The sequence below is a fragment of the Drosophila kikkawai genome, chromosome 3R (genome assembly GCF_030179895.1).
Source record: "Drosophila kikkawai strain 14028-0561.14 chromosome 3R, DkikHiC1v2, whole genome shotgun sequence".
Taxonomy (NCBI): domain Eukaryota; kingdom Metazoa; phylum Arthropoda; class Insecta; order Diptera; family Drosophilidae; genus Drosophila; species Drosophila kikkawai.
This window is the reverse complement of record NC_091731.1, coordinates 26601063-26621925: the sequence shown is the minus strand read 5'-3', so window position 1 is coordinate 26621925 and position 20863 is coordinate 26601063. Positions and strand designations below refer to the sequence as shown.

Sequence of the window (20863 nt, the reverse complement as noted above, 5' to 3'; positions counted from 1 at the left end):
ACAATACGATTTGACTTTTGAGGAAACGATTATTTTGCTTTTTTACGTAATATATACATAGGTAAATTAATCAAAAAACCATATTTACTGCAAGGCGAACGCCTCCACCTGGCTTCCAGAATTAAGAACCACAGTTTCTGGCGTAGTGGGTGCTCCCAGTCGCACCCATTCCCTAGGAAGACCAGCGTCAGCCCTCGCCGACTGGATTGCATGCTGCATTGCGAAAAGGACTCCGACGGCCAGGCACAAAGCTGGCTCTCCGGTGGCTTTGGATCGCATGAAGCCCACTGGATTTGGGTTTTTCTGCAGCAGCTCGATGCGAAAGTCGATCGGAATGTCCTTGGCTCCAGGAGGATGGTAGTTCCAGGTGCGGTTAGTGAGGATGCGACCCGTCTGGCGATCGTAGATCAACAGCTCCGTGAGGTAATAGCCCAAACCCATGACAAAAGCACCTTCCACTTGACCGACATCGATCAGAGGGTTCAAGCTTTCCCCAGCATCCTCCAAAATGTCAACCCGACGAATCAGATGGTTACCTGTCAAGATGTCCAGCTCTACTTCGGTGAGGCTTAGCCCGAAGATGTTGTAGTTCGGTATATCCCCCAATTTGTAAGATTCCGTGGCGATAAGGAAGACTGATTCCAAATAGGCCGCTTGGAGCACTTGAAGCCAGGTTGCTTGGGACCCCAGTCGTTGCTTAAGCGGCTCCAATCGCTTGTTTAGAGTGTCGCATGCTTTTCGCACTGCCAGTCCAATCATCTCGCTGGTCATGGAGTTTGCAGTCAACATGGAGTTTGCTCCGCTGACCGTATTGCTTGCCTCTACACGGACCTGCTCCAGAGGCACGCCCAGCACAAAGGCTGCCACCTGGGCCGCCTTAGTGTTAACTCCCTGTCCAATCTCAATGCCTCCGTGTGAGATCACCACCGATCCGTCTTCATGGTAGATGGCCACCGTGACCGGATAGGTGTAGGCTATGCTGGTATTTAACGGGAAACTCATAAGGGCCAAGCCTAGACCCCGCTTCCTCCATCGATTCTGGGTGTTGAATAGGTTGATCTGCTCCCGTCGCTTTCGGTACTCCGTGGTTGCCAGAAACCTTGGTAGCAGCTGCACCATTTTGCTTCCCGGCTGAAGGTTAACCAGGCGTACATCGGCAGGATCAAGCTGGCTGGAGAAGGCAATGTGTTCCATGGCTGTCTCCGTCATGGCAATACCTGTGAATAAAAATTATAAATAAAGATTATGATTTGCACTCATTTAGTGGTTATCTCACCTTCCGCTGATCCCGGAGCCCGGCACCAAGTCGAGCTCGGTGCATCAGTGACAATAGCACTTCCTCTGGCTCTAAAATTCGAGTCGGTCAGGTTGTAAACATTTCTGAGTGCTGGAAGTGTCAAAAAATCCACGACACTCTCGTTTAGATTGCACCCAGCATCTTCGTAATAGTTGTTGGTCAGCATGATGATCGATCCGTTGGCCCGTACCCGGAACTCGTAGTCCGAGCGGCAGGCCCAGCGCTTCCCATTGCTCTCCATCATGGACTCTATGGTTTGAACGAATCGAGCTGGTCTTTTCAGCTTCGAAGCCACCAACGCAGCTGCACAGGCAACTGGGTTGCACCTCGTGACCTTGGCGCCGTAGCCTCCCCCAACTCGCTTTACATTGAGCTGAATCGAGTTCACACTTACGCCCAGCATGTGGGCAATGGCTCCCTGGGTGCCATCCATCCATTGGGTGGCACAGTACACTTGAAAAATATTATCCAGCGGCACCACAATTGTGGTTTGGGGTTCCATGGTGAAATGGTACTGCGACTCCAGCTCGAGAATCCCCCGTCCCATGACATCGCCCGGGGCTAAAGGCGGAGACTTTGGGAGATGCTTTTCCTCCTTTCCAAGCAGCTTGATGCGATCGTTCTCTTTTTCAGCCAAAACTTGATTTATGTTCGTAAAGATTCTTCGCTGATCCCTGGCGTATGTGACCACCACCAGAGTGGCAGCATAGACGGCCACATCCTGGGAAAGGGCTGCAATCACTCCCAAAGGCTGGTCATAGTACTTGACCTGCCCTGCTGCGAATAGTTCGTCCACCTCTGGTGTTTGGACAGTGACAGTAAGAAAGTTATTGACTCCTGGAATATCCCTGGCAGAATAGAAGGCAACAACGCCCTTGCACTGAAGAGCGGCCGATGGGTCAATCTGCTCGATGGAGGCACCAACTCTCTTGGCGGTCACAAATGCACAATATACCGCGTTTGATGAAGTCAGTAAATCGTTCATATAGGAGGCTTCCCCAGAGCATTGAATGAGACCTGATGATGAATAATTAATTACAATATTTCAGAGAAATAGTTTTTAAGTAAACTAATCTCACCTTCCAGCTTGAGCACAGGTTGTGTAACTGGATAGTTCTTCTTTATGGTCTCGAAGGATTGGTTGCCGGAGGAGAGGGGTCTCTCCAGGAGCAGGCCTCCAGAGCGGAATCGTTCTCGAACTCGATCCTTCGGTGCGGTGGCCAGCAGGAATTTGTAGAGCAGCGAGCAGGCCAGGATCTGACGATACTCCGGAGATGCCTCCGGTGGCCGTTCCTCGGGCTGCAAACTAGCTGGCAGCTGCTGGAAGATCTGAGCTACTGTGGCAGGATCGTACAGATCTTTTCCGGGGAGTAGCTGCTCCAATTCGTCATCGTGCACGTAGTCAGGTCGTATGTTGCCAAAGCAGATGCGAGCCGAGTGCACAATTCGACGCTGGATATTTTGCCATTCGATGAGGAAGCCCGCATTTACATAGGCATGTACATTCTGGGCTCTTGGAAGGATCTAATGTTTTGGAAAAAGCTTTGTTGTACATGAAAGTACAAACTAAGTCGTAAGCCTTACCTTGTAAGAGCTGAAGAGGAATCTGTCTTTGGGATAGGCCTTCAGGATAAAGCCACCCAAAACCAGTTTAGGCGAGGTGTCCGCTAGGTACGACAGCAGGGTCATCACCCTTTGAGTACTGGGATTATCGTAGACCAGAACGTGCACATCCAACGCTTCAAAAGTGATGAAGACGTCCGAGGGAAACTCAGAGTGCTGTTTCTTGATACTGATATTGCCCGCCAATGTTCCATTCTGTTAAAAATGTAAAATAGTTTCATAAGTAAATGCAAAGAAAATAACTTATATTTTAAATATGCAAGATGGCACATTTTCGAAGCACTCAAAATATAGTTGTTTTTAGAATATCAACATTTTAGAACGTAATAATTAATCTTTGTAAAAAAAAAGATATACAAACAATTTTAAATGAAAAATATACAACAATTTTTCTCTGTGCTTTTAACATAAGGTGATTTACTATCTTTCTTGCAAAAGATTTGCGAAAGTAGAATAGCTTCAACCTAATTATACTCTATGATGTGAAAAGGTTTGATCGCTTGGTAAGAAAAGTGGTCAATGGTAAGCTCTATTAGGCAAACACTTTGATCTGATATAAGTAAATATTAAATATTAAAAATTATAAATATATAAGTATTTAATTAAATAAAAAAAAAAAATACATATTCCCAAAACTAATTAATTTTATATTCGATATTTTCAAAGCATTGCTTAATTATAAAAAAGATAGAGCATTCAGTACTATTGGCTATTAGTTACTTCGTTTAACTCCATTTTAAGTATACGCTAAAACGAGTTTTTCGATTTTACTCACATTTCTCACCGGCACATTGGCTATCAGGTTGAAATGCCGCCACAACTGGTTGCAATACTCGAATCCAGGCCTTTTGGCGGCCAGCAGGAACAGCTGCATGGCATCCGTGAGAGTCACATTACCACCGAGTAGCAAGTGATCCGCCTCGATGCTGGTCTGCCTTAGCTCTGGAACCATATTCACATCTATGAAGTGCCTGATGTCCCTGGGTCGCCGGTAAACTCCATGGGCGGTATTCCCGGCCACCAGGATGTACCGATCTCCATTACCCACCTGGCCGAGGGCTGAGAACAACTCCGCCAGGGACTTGGGCCAGTACCAGTGGCTGTCGTCGTGATCCGCCAGCGGTGGCCTCGAACAGCTGCCCTTGCACGCCTGCCCAGTCCTCGGGCAGAGCAGTTCAAAAGAGTCTTCGATGTCGACGCACTCGGGAGGAACCTCAATGGTGCTATCCACCGCAAAGGATTTCATTGCGTCCAGAATGGGTCGATAACCAGTGCAGCGGCAGAGGTTGCCCCCGAAAGCATCCTCCACCTGCGACATGCTCACCTGGCCGCGGTGCTGCTCCAATAGCCCGTACATGTTCATGACGAACCCCGGCGAGCAGTAGCCACACTGGGTGCCGTTCATCTGCGCCAGGCGCTTCTGGATGGGATGGTAGCCACTCTGCTGGTTTCCCAGACCCTCATCCGTCATGATCTCCGCATCGTCGCAGGTGTTGAGTAGAGTAAGGCACTATGGAATAAATAAAAGGTGCTAGAGGAACTCACTCCCAGGAGGAGCTACCTACCGAATTTGCTGCCCGCGACTGCACCTCCTGGGTGACAGGGTGGCGTCGGCGGATGACACAAACGCAGGAGCCGCAGCCGCCCTCCAGGCACATGTACTTCGTGGCCGTCAGGTGCAAGTGCTGCCGCAGGAAGGCGTTGAGGGTGGTGTCCGGGGCGTAGTCCGCCGCCTGCACCTCGTAGGGAAAGCCGTTAACGCTGAATCTAATGCTCATCGCTGCAGAGTCGTCAGCCGAATGGAGCTGTCTTGGCCAGGCGCTCCTATTTCAAAGCGCTGCTGAAACCTGATTACCCGGTAATTGGGCTAAACGGGTTCGGGCAGATAAAAGTGCCATCAAAGCTGACACTGCTTTTGTTTTAGTGGCTTTCTTCGGCCTGGCTTATTTGCTAATTCTACAATTGGCAGAGTCAAGATTGAATGCGGGTTATTGAACTATTTGCTAAGCTTAAGCTAACAGCATAAAAGGATGATATTTTTGAAAAGCCTATATTTCTGTATCCATGCTACCTGCATTAATATTTAAATATTTTCATTTCCTACATTTGAATGAAATTATCATACTAGGAAAGGGTAACGTGAAAAGGAGTGTATTCATCGGCAAAAATATATTTTGTTTTGTCTACTTTACGGTAGTAAAACCGCAACCTTTTTCATGTGAACTGTATTTTATTGTATAAAAAAGTATACAAAACAACAACTTGAAACAACTTAAATAAATCAAATCATTTTTATTACTACAAGGCGAATGACTCCACCTGGTTGCCGGAATTAAGAACCACAGTTTCCGGCGTAGTGGGTGCTCCCAGTCGCACCCATTCCCTAGGAAGACCAGCGTCAGCCCTCGCCGACTGGATTGCATGCTGCATTGCGAAAAGGACTCCGACAGCCAGGCACAAAGCTGGCTCTCCGGTGGCCTTGGACCGCAAGAAGCCCACAGGATTCGGGTTTTTCTGCAGCAGCTCGATGCGAAAGTCGATCGGAATGTCCTTGGCTCCAGGAGGATGGTAGTTCCAGGTGCGGTTAGTGAGGATGCGACCCGTCTGGCGATCGTAGATCAACAGCTCCGTGAGGTAATAGCCCAAACCCATGACAAAAGCACCTTCCACTTGACCGACATCGATCAGAGGGTTCAAGCTTTCCCCAGCATCCTCCAGAATGTCTACTCGGCGAATCAGATGGTTACCGGTCAAGATGTCCAGCTCAAGTTCGGTGAGGCTTAGGCCGAAGATGTTATAGTTCGGTATATCCCCCAACTTGTAGGACTCCGTGGCGATAAGGAAGACTGATTCCAAATAGGCCGCTTGAAGGACTTGCAGCCAGGTTGCTTGGGACCCCAGTCGTTGCTTAAGCGGCTCCAATCGCTTGTTTAGAGTGTCGCATGCTTTTCGCACTGCCAGTCCAATCATCTCGCTGGTCATGGAGTTTGCAGTCAGCATGGAGTTGGCTCCACTGACTGTGTTGGTCGCCTCGACACGGACCTGCTCCAGAGGCACGCCCAGTACAAAAGCTGCCACCTGGGCCGCTTTAGTGTTTATTCCCTGTCCAATCTCTATGCCTCCGTGTGAGATCACCACCGATCCGTCTTCATGGTAGATGGCCACCGTGACCGGATAGGTGTAGGCCACTGTAGTGTTAAGTGTAAAATTCATCAGGGCCAATCCCAGACCACGTTTGCGCCATCGATTCTGGGCGTTAAATAGATTAACTTGTTCCCGACGTTTTCGGTACTCGGAGCTTGCCAGAAACCTGGGAAAGAGCTCAACCATTTTGCTTCCCGGTTGAAGATTTGCAAGCCGAACATCGGCGGGGTCCAGCTGGCAAGTGAAGGCAATATGCTCCATGGCTGTCTCCGTCATGGCAATAGCTGGGGGTGTGAATTAAGAGAACAAGTTTTTTGCTTTTTAACTCATAATAAAATCGTATTAAGTAGGAAACTCACCCTCCGCTGATCCCGGAGCCCGACACCAAGTCGAGCTGGGCGCATCCGTGATAATAGCAATTCCTTTAGCCATGAAAATGGAATCTGTTAGGTTGTAAACATTTCTCAAGGTTGGTAATGTCAAAAAATCCACAGGATTCTCGTTTATACTGCATCCGGCATCTTCGTAGTAATTGTTGGTCAGCATAATGATCGATCCGTTCGCCCGTGCCCGAAACTCGTAGTCCGAGCGACAAGACCACCGCTTGCCCAGGGTCTCCATCATGGACTCGATGGTCTGCACAAATCGGGTTGGACGCCTCAACTTGAAAGCAACTAGAGCAGCGGCACACGCTGCCAAATTGCACCGTGTTTCCTTTGCCCCATAAGCTCCACCAACTCGTCTAATTTGGAACTGAATCGAGTTCACACTTACGCCCAGCATGTGGGCAATAGCACCCTGTATGCAATCCATCCACTGGGTGGAACAATACACCTGAAGTATGTTATCTAGTGGCACCACGATTGTGGTTTGGGGTTCCATGGTGAAGTGATACTGCGATTCCATTTCAAGAATGCCCTTTCCCTGGACATCGCCAGGAGCTAAGGAGGGCATTTTCAAAGTATTATCTTTCTCCTTCGTTAAGCTGACAATACGATCTTCTTGCTTCTCCTCCAGGACTTGGTTTATGCTTGTAAAGATTCTCCGCTGATCCTTGGCATAGGTGATTTCCACCAAAGTGGCAGCAAAGACGGCTGTGTCTTGAGTGGTAGCTGCAATCACTCCTAAAGGCTGATCGTAATACTTCACACTGCCAGCAGCAAAGATTTCCTCCGCCTCAGGTGTCAGTTGGCTCACAGTGACAAAGTTATTGAGTCCTGGAATATCCTTTGCCGAATAGAAGGCCACCACTCCCTTGCACTGGAGAGCGGCTGAGGGGTCTATCTTCTCAATGGAGGCACCAACTCTCTTGGCGGTCACAAATGCACAATATACGGCGTTCGACGAAGTCAGTAAATCATTCACATACGAGGCTTCCCCAGAGCATTGAATGAGACCTGATGATGAATAATTAATTACAATAATTCAGAGAAATAGTTTTGAAGTAAACTAATCTCACCTTCCAGCTTGATCACAGGTTGTGTAACTGGATAGTTCTTCTTTATGGTCTCGAAGGATTGGCTGCCGGAGGAGAGGGGTCTCTCCAGGAGCAAGCCGCCAGAGAGGAATCGTTCTCGAACTCGATCCTTCGGTGCGGTGGCCAGCAGGAATTTGTAGAGCAGCGAGCAGGCCAGGATCTGGCGATACTCCGGAGATGCCTCTGGTGGCCGCTCCTCAGGCTGCAAGCTAGCTGGCAGCTGCTGGAAGACCTGAGCTACTGTGGCAGGATCGTACAGATCTTTTCCGGGGAGTAACTGCTCCAATTCGTCATCGTGCACGTAGTCAGGTCGTATGTTGCCAAAGCAGATGCGAGCGGAGTGCACAATTCGACGCTCGATATCTTGCCATTCGATGAGAAAGCCCGCATTCACATAGGCATGTACATTCTGGGCCCTTGGAAGTATCTCATTTTCAGAACAGAATAGTTGTTAATTGATATTTTTAATTAAGTTAATAACCAATACTTACTTTGTAGGAGCTGAAGAGGAATCTGTCTTTGGGATAGGCCTTCAGGACAAAGCCACATAGAATCTGTTTTGGCGTGTTTTCGCTAAGATACGAGAGCAGGCTCATTTGTTTTTTGCTACTCTGGTTGTCATAGACCAGGACTTGCACATCCAAGGCCTCGAAAGTGATGAACACATCTGAAGGAAATTCAAAATGCTCCTTCTTTATGGTAATGTTGCCTGCCAGAGTTCCGTTCTATTGTAAATTATATAACATCAGTCCCTTTATAGTTAATAACACTAACTATTCTTAAAATGATTTGTTGTACTTTATAACCCAAAGTAATCATAATTATGGTCCCTATTATTTTAAAAAATAAGAAAGGAAGCTAACTTCGGTATACCGAACTTTTTATATCTTTGCAGAAGATGGGTACTTAAATATAATAAATAAATAATAATAAGAATAATTATCCTCAAAGCGGTATAGAATTATTACATTAATACATTCTTTTACATAATAATTTTGGGAAAGAGTATAGCTTACTAACTGAGTAAAATTAGTATCAAATTTAATCTTTCCGACATGGCTAGACTCGCCTGTTTAAGCTTATCAAGAATATATATGATTTATTGAATTGGCTCCTTCACTGATCACTTTCACATTCACCGAACAGTTTTTTCTATGCCTATTTCAAGTTTACTTATAAGTAATACTTACATTTCTCACCGGCACATTGGCTATCAGGTTAAAGTGCCGCCACAACTGGGAGCAATACTCGAATCCAGGCCTTTTGGCGGCTTCTAGGAACACCTCCATTGCATCTGTCAGCGTCACATTGCCGCCGAGTAGCAAGTGATCCGCCTCGATGCTAGTCTGCCTTAGCTCTGGAACCATGTTCACGTCGATGAAGTGTCTGATGTCCCTGGGTCGCCGGTAAACTCCATGGGCGGTATTCCCGGCCACCAGGATGTACCGCTCCTCATTACCCACCTGGCCGAGGGCTGAGAACAGCTCCGCCAGGGACTTGGGCCAGTACCAGTGGCTGTCGTCGTGATCCGTCAGTGGTGGCCTCGAACAGCTGCCCTTGCACGACTGCCCAGTCCTCGGGCAGAGCAGTTCAAAAGAGTCTTCGATGTCGACGCACTCGGGAGGAACCTCAATGGTGCTATCCACCGCAAAGGATTTCATTGCGTCCAGAATGGGTCGATAACCAGTGCAGCGGCAGAGGTTGCCCCCGAAAGCATCCTCCACCTGCGACATGCTCACCTGGCCGCGGTGCTGCTCCAATAGCCCGTACATGTTCATGACGAACCCCGGCGAGCAGTAGCCACACTGGGTGCCGTTCATCTGCGCCAGGCGCTTCTGGATGGGATGGTAGCCACTCTGCTAGTTTCCCAGACCCTCATCCGTCATGATCTCCGCATCGTCGCAGGTGTTGAGCAGAGTAAGGCACTATGGAATAAATAAAAGGTGCTAGAGAAACTCACTCCCAGGAGGAGCTACCTACCGAATTTGCTGCCCGCGACTGCACCTCCTGGGTGACAGGGTGGCGTCGGCGGATGACACAAACGCAGGAGCCGCAGCCGCCCTCCAGGCACATGTACTTGGTGGCCGTCAGGTGCAAGTGCTGCCGCAGGAAGGCGTTGAGGGTGGTGTCCGGGGCGTAGTCCGCCGCCTGCACCTCGTAGGGAAAGCCGTTAACGCTGAATCTAATGCTCATCGCTGCAGAGTCGTCAGCCGAATGGAGCTGTCTTGGCCAGGCGCTCCTATTTCAAAGCGCTGCTGAAACCTGATTACCCGGTAATTGGGGTAAACGGGTTTGAGTTTGGACAACATGATCAAATGACACACAGCAAAAAATTCAGCAGTTTGTGTAAGCCATTTGCCGACAAACAAATATTAATTTTTTGTATAAAAACATATATATTTCAAATATATAGGATATAATAAAGATGCACAAAACCACTAATTTACAAATTTATTTCAGCTTGAAGCTAGTTGCTTCGTGACCTGCATTCACCACAAGAGTTTCCGGAGTTGTGGGAGCTCCCAGGCGGACCCACTCTCGGGGAAGTCCCGCATCCTGGCGGGCAGACTCCAAGGCCTGTCGTAGGGCGAAGACTACGCTGACGGCCAGACAGCTCGGTGGCTCTCCAGTGGCCTTGGAACGCATGAAGCCCGACCCGGTGGGATTGGGTTTCTGGACCAGTTCGATACGGAAATCGATTGGGATGTCCTTGGCTCCTGGCGGCTTGTAGTTCCAGGTGCGGTTGGTTAGCAGGCGGCCCGTCTCTCGGTCGTAGACCAACTGCTCACTCAGCCAGTAGCCCAGGCACATGACGAAGGCACCCTCAACCTGGCCAATGTCGATGTACGGACTCAGGCTCTCTCCAGCATCCTCCAGGATATCCACTCGCTTAATCTGGCTGTTTCCGGTGAGCACATCCAGCTCGATTTCCGTCAGAGACAGACCGTAGACATGGTAGTTCTGCATATCACCCTCCTTGTAGTGATCGGAGGCGATTAGGTTGATGGACTGAGCGTAGGCCGCCTCCACGGTCTTCAGCCAACTGTCGTCCTTCTTCTTCACCGGTTGCAGCCGAGCGTTGAGGGTTTCGCAGGCCTTGCGTACGGCAAAGCAAAGGCTTTCACTGCCCACGGCTCCGCCAGTGACCATCGAGTTGGCTCCGTTGATGGTGTCCGAGGATTCCACCTTGATATAGCTCAAATCGATGCCTAGGGTGTAGGCGGCCACCTGAGCCACCTTCGTGTTCATTCCTTTAAATAATTTAATTTTATGAATCAAGGTAACCAAAAAACAAGGGATTATTTACCTTGTCCCATTTCAATGCCGCCATGAGTAACCACGACTGTGCCATCCACATGGTAGATGGCCACTGTTGCCGGGTACTGACCAAAGTAGAAGATGGGATAGTCCATCACTGCCAGGCCAAGGCCTCGTTTCGTCCAGCGATTCTTGGCATTGTGCGCCTCGATCTCCTGCTTTCTTTGCGCATAATCCCTCGATTGAAGGAACTGGGGAAGCAGCTCGGAGATCTTATTTTCCGCGGAAATGTTGGCCAGTCGCACTTCCGCCGGATCCTTCTGCACGGCGAAGGCTACGTGCTCAATGATGTTTTCCATCATGGCAATACCCTCCACGGATCCCGGAGCGCGACACCAGGTAGAGCTGGGGGCATCCGTCAACACCGCATTGCCATTGTTTTTGAAGTTGTCTCCAGTGAAGTCATAGCAGTTAACAGCTGTGAACGTAGAGTGACCCTCAATGGGGCTTTCGTTGGGACTCCAGCCAGCGTCCTCGTAGAAATCATTGGTCAAGCCCACAATCTTGCCATTGGACTTGACGTGACACTTATAGTCGGAGCGGCAGGCCCACCGCTTGCCATTACAGTCCATCATAGACTCTAGGCTTTGCACGAAGCGAACGGGTCGAGTCAGCTTGTAGGCTACCAGAGAAGCGGCGCAGGCCACCTGGTTTCCTCGGGATATCTTGGATCCATAACCACCGCCCAGCCTGCGAACCTGTATGCGGTGGTTTATATTAAGTCAAATTATTACACCTCAAAAAGTCTTACCTGTAGTTGCACATCCTTGGCCTTCACCTGGAGCATGTGGGCAATTACGGACTGGGTGTGATCCATCCATTGGGTGGCCGAGAAGACCTTCAGGCCGTCCTCAAAGGGAATGGCCACAGTTGTCTGGGGCTCCATGGTGAAGTGATACTGAAGGCCCATAGAGAAGATGCCCCTAACCTCTATATCAGGCTGATCCGTCAACTTTATCTTTTTTCCATCCGCCTTGGACACGGGCACAATGCGCGATGGGTCGACAGTGGGGGATGCGAATACATCGCCCATGCTGGGCAGCAATTTGAAGTCGGGGCTGGGATTACTATAGCTGATCTTCACAAGCTTGGCAGCCTGTTGAGCCTGGTCAGCAGTGAGGGCCACCATTACCCCAGCTGGCTGCTCGGAGTGACGCACCAATCCCGAGCAGAAAATCTCTTCCACCTGATACCCAAAACTGGGCTCACAGAAAGTATTCGTTCCGGGAATGTCCTTCGCACTGTAAAAGGCCAGAACTCCCGGTTGTTTGAGCGCCTCTGAAGCATCGATCTGATCGATGGTGGCTCCCACCTTGGTGGCCCCAACGAAGCAGCAGTACACCGTGTTGGCAGTGGTCAGCACATCATTCATGTAGGTGGCCTCTCCGGAGCACTGGATCATGCCCTCGACCTTCTCTACGGCCTGGGTAACGGGGTAGTTCTTCTTCTGGGTCTGGAAGAGCTGTAAGCCGGAGGAGAGTGGCCGCTGGAGGATCTTGCCTCCGCTGTGGTACTTTGCGTTGACCTCCGACTCGGGAGCGTGTTTCAGGAGGAACTTGTAGAGCAACCCACAAGCCAACTTGGAGCGATAAGCGGGACTGGCATCAGGTAGAACTTCATCTGGCTTGATTAGCTCCTCCAGCTTGCTAAATGTCTGCTCCACCAGAGAGCCTTCGTAGGGATCCTGGCCCACCAGCAATTTTTCAATGGCTGTGGCGTGAACAAAGTCTGGTCGGATGCCGCCGAAGCAAATGCGGGCGGACTTAACCTTGGAGTCGGATTCCAGTTCCAGAAGAAAAGCTGCGTTGACATAGGCATGGGCGTTCTGGGCTCGGGGCATGATCTGCGACAGGGGATCCTGTTTAGGAATACAATCCAAGTGGGGAACAGACAACGTACCTTGTAGGAGTCATAGATGTACTTATCTTTCGGGTAAGCCGGCAGAATAAATGCTTTAAGCAGTAGTTTCCTGTCGTTTGATCCTAAATAGTCCGACAGCGTCATTTCCTTCTCCTCAGTGGCATTTTTAACGGTCACCACCTTGACATTCAGAGCCTCGAAGGATATGAAGATATCCGACGGGAACTCGGGATGCTGCTTCTTAATCGAAATGTTGCCCGCCAAGGTTCCAGACTGGAAGGCAGGGAAATTTAAAAGTTATCCTGAAATTATTCACGCCTTCTTACGTTTCGCACTGGTACATTGGCAATAAGATCGATGTGGTTCCAGAGGGTCTCTAGATACTCAAAGCCCGGTTGCTTGGAGGCAGTGCGACTGATTTCCATGGTCTGGGTCAGACTAAGGTTAGCTCCCAGCTTCAGTTGCTGTCCATCCGCGCTGTGCTGATGCAGTTCCTCCACTCCGTTGACGTCAATAAAGTGCTTGATATCGGGCGATCTACGGTAGACTCCATGAGCCGTGTTGCCTGAAACCAGCATAAACTCATCCGAATCCTCAACCTTGTCCACAGCCTCCAATAGCTCGGTCAGATTCTTGGGCCAATGCCATTGACTTCCATCCTCGTAGACCAAATTGGGGCGATGGCAGCTGCCACTGCAGGCTTGTCCCGTCTTCGGGCAGTTGCGGGGCTTCAGGTCCTCGATATCGGCGCACTCCGCCGGCACCTTGATGTTGCTGTCCACGGCAAAGGACTTCATGGCATCCAGGATGGGCCGATAGCCGGTGCAGCGACAGATGTTGCCTCCAAAGGAGTTCTCTACCTCCGTCATGCTGACCTTGCCGTCGTTCTGCTCCAGCAACCCGTACATGTTCATCACGAATCCCGGCGAGCAGAAGCCGCACTGGGTGCCGTTCATCTTGGCCAGTCGCTTCTGGATGGCATGGTAGCCGGTGCGCTGGTTGCCCAGTCCTTCGGCGGTGATGATCTCCAGCTGGGCACAGGTATTTAGCAGAGTTAAGCACTAAGGAGGGATGAATCATTAGTGGTCAAGTGGGCTCACTATCGCCGTCGTGTGGTCGAACCGAGTTCACAGCCCAGCTGCGCTTTCCATCCCGCACCACGCAGATGCAGGCTCCACAGCCTCCCTCCTGGCACATGAACTTGGTGGCCGTGAGCTGGGCATGCTCGCGGATAAAGGTGTTCAGCGTGATGTCAGGCGGAAGATTGGTCAGATTCACTGGGAAATTGGGGAATAAGCCGTGAATTAATACTTAAAAACAAGTACAGAAACCAGTTTGATGGGAAGTTAATGAACAATAAACAATGGGAATTTAATTTGCACTCTAATTTGATTGCTCCACAGCTTTTTTAATCACAGTTGTTTGATACCGAAATAAACAATGTTGGCTTTGTTCTCATGGAACCAGCGGAACTAATAATCGGTCTATGTAACATTTTTTTACGCATTAAAGCGTTATATATGTAGATAAGATTCTGTAAGTATTATTGTATACTACTTTGATTTGAGTGCTTTACCCTTGCCTAAACTTAATTAAAACCACTCACCCGTGTAAGGCACTCCGTTGATGGTGAATTTCGTAGTCATTTCGCGTATTTTCTCAACAACAACGAAGCAAACAAATACCTAAATGTCAGCTGTGAAAGAGTTTTCTATAAATACAGAAAAAAAAAATTCAATTAGTTTGACTTTTGCCTAGGTTTTCCATTATTTTCCACTTGCTGCTCACTGGTGCCTCCGTTCGCCGCGGGTGTTGTTGTTCAACTGATCGCGAAATCAGATCAAAGTCGCCGTTCTCCGATTGCGATATTCTTGGCAGCAGTCAGCAAACAGGAGTCACTTTCGACACACAATCAAGCTCCGTTTGGACGTAACAACAGTTTGCGTTGGGTTTCGTGCTTGACGATCGACGTTAATTGCAGTTCGTCGGGGCTCAGCTCCTCTAAGGCGAACAACTGCCGGCGGACTGGTGGTATGTAGCTTCGCTCTCCGATTTTCGGCAGCTGTGCAGTAGTCACGATAACTGCGAGAACAGCAAATAAAAATAAAAAAGAAAAGTGGCACAGATATGCCATACTGAACTGCTGGATACCCTCCTTCCAGTATTATTATTGTCATGCGAAATGTTTCTGTTTGTATCTAAAACAATATTTCAGGCAGGCTGCCTACGCCTAGTAAGATTCTCAATCTTTATTAAAAAACATAAAGGAATAAGCATCGGAAGCTAAAAGAATCAGTCGGTGGGCCCATCGGTAAGAAATTATATCTTAACCGTGTTAATTAATAAGTTTTCGTTCACAAATTTATCCAAGAACTTCGTTAACCTTTTCTAGGGTAACGCGCTGTGAATATAACTTCAATGCTGACGTATTATATAATAAACAATGAATAGTGAGGGACTTCATTGTGAAGTTAAAATAATCATGAAAATGCGCATTTATTTTCGATTGCATGTACTGGTAATCGTTTTGACTGAGTTTTCCGTGCATTATTATACATTTTTGCCTCGCTTATATTATAGTGACTATGCAAAATGGGCAGACTTCCTAATCTGTATATAATTTTTGTTGAGCCCAGAAAAAAACAACAAAAAAGAAACAAACTGAATCACGTGTACACTAAAATTAAAAGAGAGGCAGAAGTGGTAAAAAATAGAGAGTGAGCCGGCCGGCAAAAATATATATATTTTATGTACATATATACATATGTATTTTTGCTCTCCCTATTGAAAACTATTTTTTCACGCTCACAGCTTTTTAAACAAATAAAATATTTCAAAAGCTTTGACTTTGAAAAAACTTCCAGCAAAAACTAGAAAATCAAGCTTTTGAGTGATATTAATCAATATGAAAGCTTGCTTTTCTTAAGTTCATTTTTTAACTGAGCTGAGGATTGCAGCCGAAAGATAATGTTTAAAATTAAGCTTTTAAATATGAATGAAATCTAATATTTTAACTACTCTTGTGAAAAACAAATATTTAAATATTTTTGTGCAATTTATTTAAATTGAGTTCCAAAGAAAATTATGGGAGGTTAACAAGAAATAAAGTTCCTACACTTCAATATTGTGATTTGTAAAATGATTTAATATAAAGGCATACTTTAGTGTTTTTACTTCAGCTTGAATTCCGCCACTTGATGGCCGGCGTTAATCAACAAGGTCTCCGGCGTTGTGGGTGCCCCCAGGCGAAGCCACTCCCGTGTTAAGCCTGCATCCTGGCGGGCAGATTGCAGGGCCTGCTGCAGAGCGAAAATCACGCTGACGGCTAAACAGCACGGTGGCTCCCCGGTGGTCTTCGAGCCCATGAATCCGGCTCCACTGGGTCGCTGACTGTGCACCAGCTCCACGCGGAAATCAATGGGAATATCCTTGGCCCCCAGGGGCTTGTAGTTCCAGGTGCGGTTGGTCAGCAGGCGGCCGTTGTCGCCCTCGTAGATGAGCAGTTCGCTAAGCCAGTAGCCCAGGCCCATGACGAAGGCACCCTCCACCTGGCCGACGTCGATCCAGGGGCTCAGGCTGTCACCTGCGTCTTCTAGGATGTCCACCCGCCGGATCAGGATGTTTCCCGTGAGCACATCCATCTCTACTTCTGAGAGAGCCAGTCCCAGCACGTGATAGTTCTGCATGTCTCCGGTCTTGTAGTGATCCGAGGCCACCAGGTTTATAGACTGGGCATGGGCAGCTTCTACAGTATCCACCCAACTGGCCCTGGCCTTCTTCACCGGCTTTAAGCGGCCGTTGAGGGTCTCGCAGATCTTGCGGACTGCATAGCAGACACTTTCGCTGCCGATGGCGTAGCCGGTGACCATCGAATTGGCTCCGTTAAGGGTGTCCGAGGATTCCACCTTGATGTAGCTCAAGTCGATGCCTAGGGTGTAGGCGGCCACTTGAGCCACCTTCGTGTTCATGCCTATGGATATGGAAAAGAAGAGACAATTCAATGAGGAATCTTTACAAAACTCAGTCTACCTTGTCCCATTTCAATGCCGCCATGAGTAACCACGACTGTACCATCCACATGGTAGATGGCCACTGTGGCCGGGAATTGCCCAATGTATATAACTGGAAAGTTCATCACGGATAAGCCCAGGCCGCGTTTGATCCAGCGGTTGCTTGCGTTGTGGGTCTCGATCTCCTTTTTGCGGCCGTAATACTCCCTTGATTTGAGGAAATCCGGCAACACAGTCGCCATCTTGCTCTTCTTGCTGATGTTGGCCAAGCGCACCTCGGCAGGATCCTTTTGGATCTCAAATGCTACGTGCTCAATAATGTTCTCCATCATAGCAATGCCCTCCACAGATCCCGGAGCACGACACCAGGTGGAGCTGGGAGCATCCGTAAGAACTGCATGTCCACTGAGTTTAAAATTGCTGTCGGTAAACTCATAGCAGTTCGCTGCCGTGAAAGTGGAGTGTCCTTGCACAGGACTCTCGTTTGTGTTCCAGCCAGCATCCTCAAAGAAATCGTTGGACAGCCCAACGATCCTGCCGTTGGATTTGACGTGGCACTGATATTCGGAGCGGCAGGCCCACCGCTTGCCATTGCAGTCCATCATGGACTCTAGGCTTTGGACGAAGCGAACGGGACGATTTAGCTTGTTGGCAGCCAAGGAGGCGGCACAGGCCACTTGGTTTCCTCGTGATATTTTGCAGCCATAGCCACCGCCCAATCTGCGGACCTGTGACAAGAACTACTGCTAGGATCAATTTGATTACATAACTTTACCCTATACCTGAAGTTGCACATCCTTGGCCTTCATCTGAAGCGCATGGGCGATCACAGACTGGGTCTGATCCATCCATTGGGTGGCCGAATAGATCCTGAGTCCATCTTCAAAGGGAATGGCTACCGTTGTCTGGGGCTCCATGGTGAAGTGATACTGCAGGCCCATCTCGAAGATGCCCCTAACCTCTACGTCGGGTTTGTCAGAGAATGTTATTTCCTGCAGCTTTGATATAGCCAATGGCAGGATGCGGGAAGGATCTGGAGTTCCGCTGGAGAACACATGCCTCAAGCTCGGCTGCAGCTTAAAGTCGGAGCTAGGATTACTGTAGCTGATCTTCACTAGCTTGGCAGCCCGTTGAGCCTGGTCAGCAGTGAGGGCCACGATTACCCCAGCTGGCTGCTCAGAGTGACGGACAAATCCCGAGCAGAAAATCTCCTCCGCATCGTAGCCAAAGCTGGGCTCACAGAAGGTGTTTGTTCCGGGAATATCCTTTGCAGTGTAAAAGGCCACTACTCCAGGATGCTGGAGAGCTTCTGAAGCATCGATCTGATCGATGGTGGCTCCCACTTTGGTGGCCCCCACGAAGCAGCAGTACACCGTGTTGGACGTGGTCAGCACATCATTCATGTATGTGGCCTCTCCGGAGCACTGGATCATGCCCTCCAGCTTTTGCACGGCCTGGGTAACCGGATAGGTGCTCTTTTGGGTCTGGAAGAGCTGCAAGCCGGACGAGAGCGGTCGTTGCAGCAGCTCGCCGCCGCTCTTCAACTTTGCACTGACCTCCGCCATGGAGGCGTGCTTTAGGAGGAACTTGTAAAGGAGTCCACAGGCCAACATTGAGCGATAGGCGGGACTGGCATCGGGAAGAATCTCATCCGGCTTGATCAAGTTCTCCAGCTTGCTAAATGTCTGTTGCACCAGATTAGGCTCGAAGGGACTGTGGCCCACCATCAACTCTTCTATGGCTGAGGCGTGTACAAAGTCAGGACGGATTCCGCCGAAGCAAATGCGAGCGGCCTCTACCTTTGAGTCGAAATCCAGTTCAAGAAGAAAGGCAGCGTTGACATAGGCATGGGCATTCTGGGCACGAGGCATGATCTGCGACAGGAGGCACAAGTTAAAATTGCAAACCAAACAGTATTCGTACCTTGTATGAGTCGTAGATGTACTTATCCTTCGGGTAAGCAGGCAGTATAAATGCCTTAACAACAAAAATTCTGTCGCTATCCTTTAGGAATTGCTCCAGAGACATTTCCCTTTCATCACCGATACTTTTCAGGGCCATCACTTGTACGTCCAGAGCCTCGAAGGATATAAAGATATCCGATGGGAACTCGGGATGTTGTTTTTTGGTTAAAATATTACCCGCGAGAGTTCCAGACTGAAAATCAATTTATTAAAAATGGTCTAAGAGGACAGAAGTGCACTCACATTGCGAACTGGAACATTGGCCACAAGGTCAATGTGATTCCACAGAACCTCCAGATACTCGAAACCTGGCTGCTTGGACGTTGAGCGAAGGATTTCCATGGTCTCTGTCAGACTGAGATTGGCTCCCAAAATCAGCTTGTCCCGTTCCGAGCGGTGCTGATGCAGTTCCTCCACTCCGCTTAAGTCGATGAAGTGCTTGATATCGGGAGATCTCCTGTAGACTCCATGGGCGGTGTTGCCTCCCACCAACATGAACTCATCCGAGTCCTCGACATTGTCCAGAGCTTCGAACAGCTCTGCCATTGTGCTTGGCCAGTACCACTGATGTCCGTCGTCGTAGATTAATTTGGATCGCTGTCCGTTGCACCTACCTTGGCAGGCTCTTCCCGTCTTCGGACAGTTGCGCGCCTTTAGGCCCAGATCCTCAATGTCAACACATTCCTTTGGAACCAGGATATTGCTGTCCACGGCAAATGACTTCATGGCATCCAGAATGGGACGATAGCCAGTGCAGCGACAGATGTTGCCCCCGAACGCGTTCTCCACTTCCGACATGGTCACTCTGCCCCCGTGCTGCTCCATCAGCCCGTACATGTTCATCACGAATCCCGGCGAGCAGTAGCCGCACTGGGTGCCATTCATCTTGGCCAGCCGCTTCTGGATGGGATGGTAGCCGCTCTGCTGGTTGCCCAATCCCTCGCAGGTAACGATCTCCAGCTGAGCGCAGGTATTCAGCAGCTTAAGGCACTGCAAGACGGCGGGAGAGGTGGTTAGTTCCGGAGCTGACGATCGGCTGATCCCTGACCTCACCGAATTGACGGTCCAGGTGCTCTGTCCATCGCTCACTGCGCAGACACAGGCCCCACATCCTCCCTCCAGGCACATGAACTTGGTGGCGGTCAACTGGGCATGCTCCCGGATAAAGGTGTTCAGCGTGATGTCCGGCGGTAGGTCGCTGAGGTCAACTGAGGCATTTAAAGGATATATTCGCTTTAACTTAACTGATTAAGGATACTTTGTATCCTTTATTTATGCCCGACTTGGTATCGTTTAAGCCGAGGCTTACCCGTATAAGGTTGTCCATTGATGGTGAATGTTGTGGACATTGTAATATTTCTAGTATTATTTACTAGTTGCAGAGACAATCTCTGCTCAACTGACGGCTTCTGGTTCAGAACCTCGTTATATGGCCTTTGGCCCACCATTGACACATTCAATATTTACCTTTATTATTTAGTAAACAAAGAACAGCTCGCTGAAATGGATGGAAATTGCATTTTCTCGGTTTATTGAATTCATTCAACAAAATTTGTATACATTGTTCGCCTTTGTTGAACTGCAATTTCCATTATTTGATATCACGATTAGCGGAGGTAACTGATTCTATTAGTAACCCATTTACGAGCTCTATTGGTCTGAGGCTAATTTAATTTATTTAATTTAATTTTTGATTGGCCAACACTTAGGTATAAAAATACACCTATATGTGAAGCACTCTTTAGCACTAATGCTCTTGCGTATTGGCTCTCTTATCGCCTTTCGGATTTTGTATCTTGACGCGCGTTAATTAATTAAATACATGTTCCCTCCTCGTTGTTTCTTTTATTAACTCTGCCCGAGAGTGGAGGGGGAAGCCGAAAAAACTGTCAACTCATTGGTAAATCATTTGTCAAAATATAAATCGATGTTTCCTTTCGAGGAACGGCCGAAAGGGTCGGCCAGACGAAAAAAATGTTACATAATCATGCACAAAACATGCAGAACAAGAACCAATCCCAACAACAAAGCCACCGTTCCGCCCTTGCACCTTATCGATATTCAAGAATCGTTTTCCAAACACAAAGTAATCATAAAAAACGACAGAGACCAGAAAAATGATGGGGAAACTTTAAACAAGTAAAATTAAAATATGAATAACGCAATCTTT

At 48.6% G+C, this 20863-nt stretch overlaps 4 protein-coding genes and 1 long non-coding RNA gene across 7 annotated transcripts; 1 reads left to right on the top strand and 4 right to left on the bottom strand.

The window, feature by feature from the left end:
* Window positions 1–84: 84 nt before the first annotated feature.
* Window positions 85–4698, bottom strand: LOC108080879 (uncharacterized). Its single transcript, XM_070286465.1, has 6 exons — window positions 4486–4698; window positions 3696–4430; window positions 2882–3115; window positions 2377–2821; window positions 1277–2314; window positions 85–1217 (listed from the first exon to the last, which is right to left on the bottom strand). The coding sequence occupies exons 1-6, from the start codon at window positions 4696–4698 to the stop codon at window positions 85–87; spliced, it is 3798 nt and encodes a 1265-aa protein (XP_070142566.1).
* A 520-nt stretch (window positions 4699–5218) lies between these two features.
* AOX2 (Aldehyde oxidase 2) lies at window positions 5219–9836 on the bottom strand. Its single transcript, XM_070286887.1, is given in 6 exon segments — window positions 5219–6348; window positions 6424–7461; window positions 7524–7968; window positions 8033–8266; window positions 8732–9466; window positions 9522–9836. Coding segments are annotated over 6 exon segments (3795 nt in total). The 5' UTR covers window positions 9735–9836.
* A 101-nt stretch (window positions 9837–9937) lies between these two features.
* On the bottom strand, window positions 9938–14889 carry LOC108081159 (Aldehyde oxidase 3). Of its 3 annotated transcripts, none has more exons than XM_017176203.3 (8): window positions 14474–14889; window positions 14326–14415; window positions 13842–13996; window positions 13046–13780; window positions 12759–12992; window positions 11611–12702; window positions 10849–11557; window positions 9938–10792 (listed from the first exon to the last, which is right to left on the bottom strand). In XM_017176203.3, exons 2-8 carry the CDS (start codon window positions 14363–14365, stop codon window positions 9993–9995), a joined length of 3765 nt encoding a protein of 1254 aa, XP_017031692.1. In that variant the 5' UTR covers window positions 14366–14415; window positions 14474–14889; the 3' UTR covers window positions 9938–9992. The 3 variants fall into 3 exon arrangements, with proteins under 3 accessions (XP_017031692.1, XP_017031691.1, XP_070142384.1); XM_017176202.3 differs by having other exon boundaries at window positions 14326–14430; window positions 14501–14889; XM_070286283.1 differs by having other exon boundaries at window positions 14326–14430; window positions 14508–14889.
* LOC138928746 (uncharacterized) lies at window positions 14614–15834 on the top strand. Its single transcript, XR_011445079.1, has 3 exons — window positions 14614–14750; window positions 14935–15030; window positions 15112–15834. It is a non-coding gene; the product is annotated as an uncharacterized lncRNA (long non-coding RNA).
* A 31-nt stretch (window positions 15835–15865) lies between these two features.
* Window positions 15866–20258, bottom strand: LOC108081160 (uncharacterized). The gene is made up of 6 exons (XM_070286284.1): window positions 20003–20258; window positions 18937–19901; window positions 18653–18886; window positions 17512–18603; window positions 16749–17457; window positions 15866–16689 (listed from the first exon to the last, which is right to left on the bottom strand). Exons 1-6 carry the CDS (start codon window positions 20139–20141, stop codon window positions 15890–15892), a joined length of 3939 nt encoding a protein of 1312 aa, XP_070142385.1. The 5' UTR covers window positions 20142–20258; the 3' UTR covers window positions 15866–15889.
* Between the last annotated feature and the right edge of the window lie 605 nt (window positions 20259–20863).

Excerpts from the sequence above, each read along its gene's own strand:
- LOC108080879 (XM_070286465.1), bottom strand. The coding sequence starts at position 4,698 with ATGAGCATTAGATTCAGCGTTAACGGCTTTCCCTACGAGGTGCAGGCG. Across the intron at positions 3,116-3,695 it reads CCAATGTGCCGGTGAGAAAT|AATGGAACATTGGCGGGCAA; the intron begins GTGAGTAAAATC and ends CATTTTTAACAG. Across the intron at positions 1,218-1,276 it reads GGCTCCGGGATCAGCGGAAG|GTATTGCCATGACGGAGACA; the intron begins GTGAGATAACCA and ends TTTTATTCACAG.
- LOC108081159 (XM_017176203.3), bottom strand. The coding sequence starts at position 14,365 with ATGACTACGAAATTCACCATCAACGGAGTGCCTTACACGG. Across the intron at positions 13,781-13,841 it reads GCAGCTGGGCTGTGAACTCG|TGCTTAACTCTGCTAAATAC; the intron begins GTTCGACCACAC and ends ATCCCTCCTTAG. Across the intron at positions 12,703-12,758 it reads ACATCTATGACTCCTACAAG|ATCATGCCCCGAGCCCAGAA; the intron begins GTACGTTGTCTG and ends CCCCTGTCGCAG.
- LOC108081160 (XM_070286284.1), bottom strand. The coding sequence starts at position 20,141 with ATGGTGGGCCAAAGGCCATATAACGAGGTTCTGAACCAGAAGCCGTCA. Across the intron at positions 19,902-20,002 it reads CAATGGACAACCTTATACGG|TTGACCTCAGCGACCTACCG; the intron begins GTAAGCCTCGGC and ends TAAATGCCTCAG. Across the intron at positions 17,458-17,511 it reads CCAAGGATGTGCAACTTCAG|GTCCGCAGATTGGGCGGTGG; the intron begins GTATAGGGTAAA and ends TTCTTGTCACAG.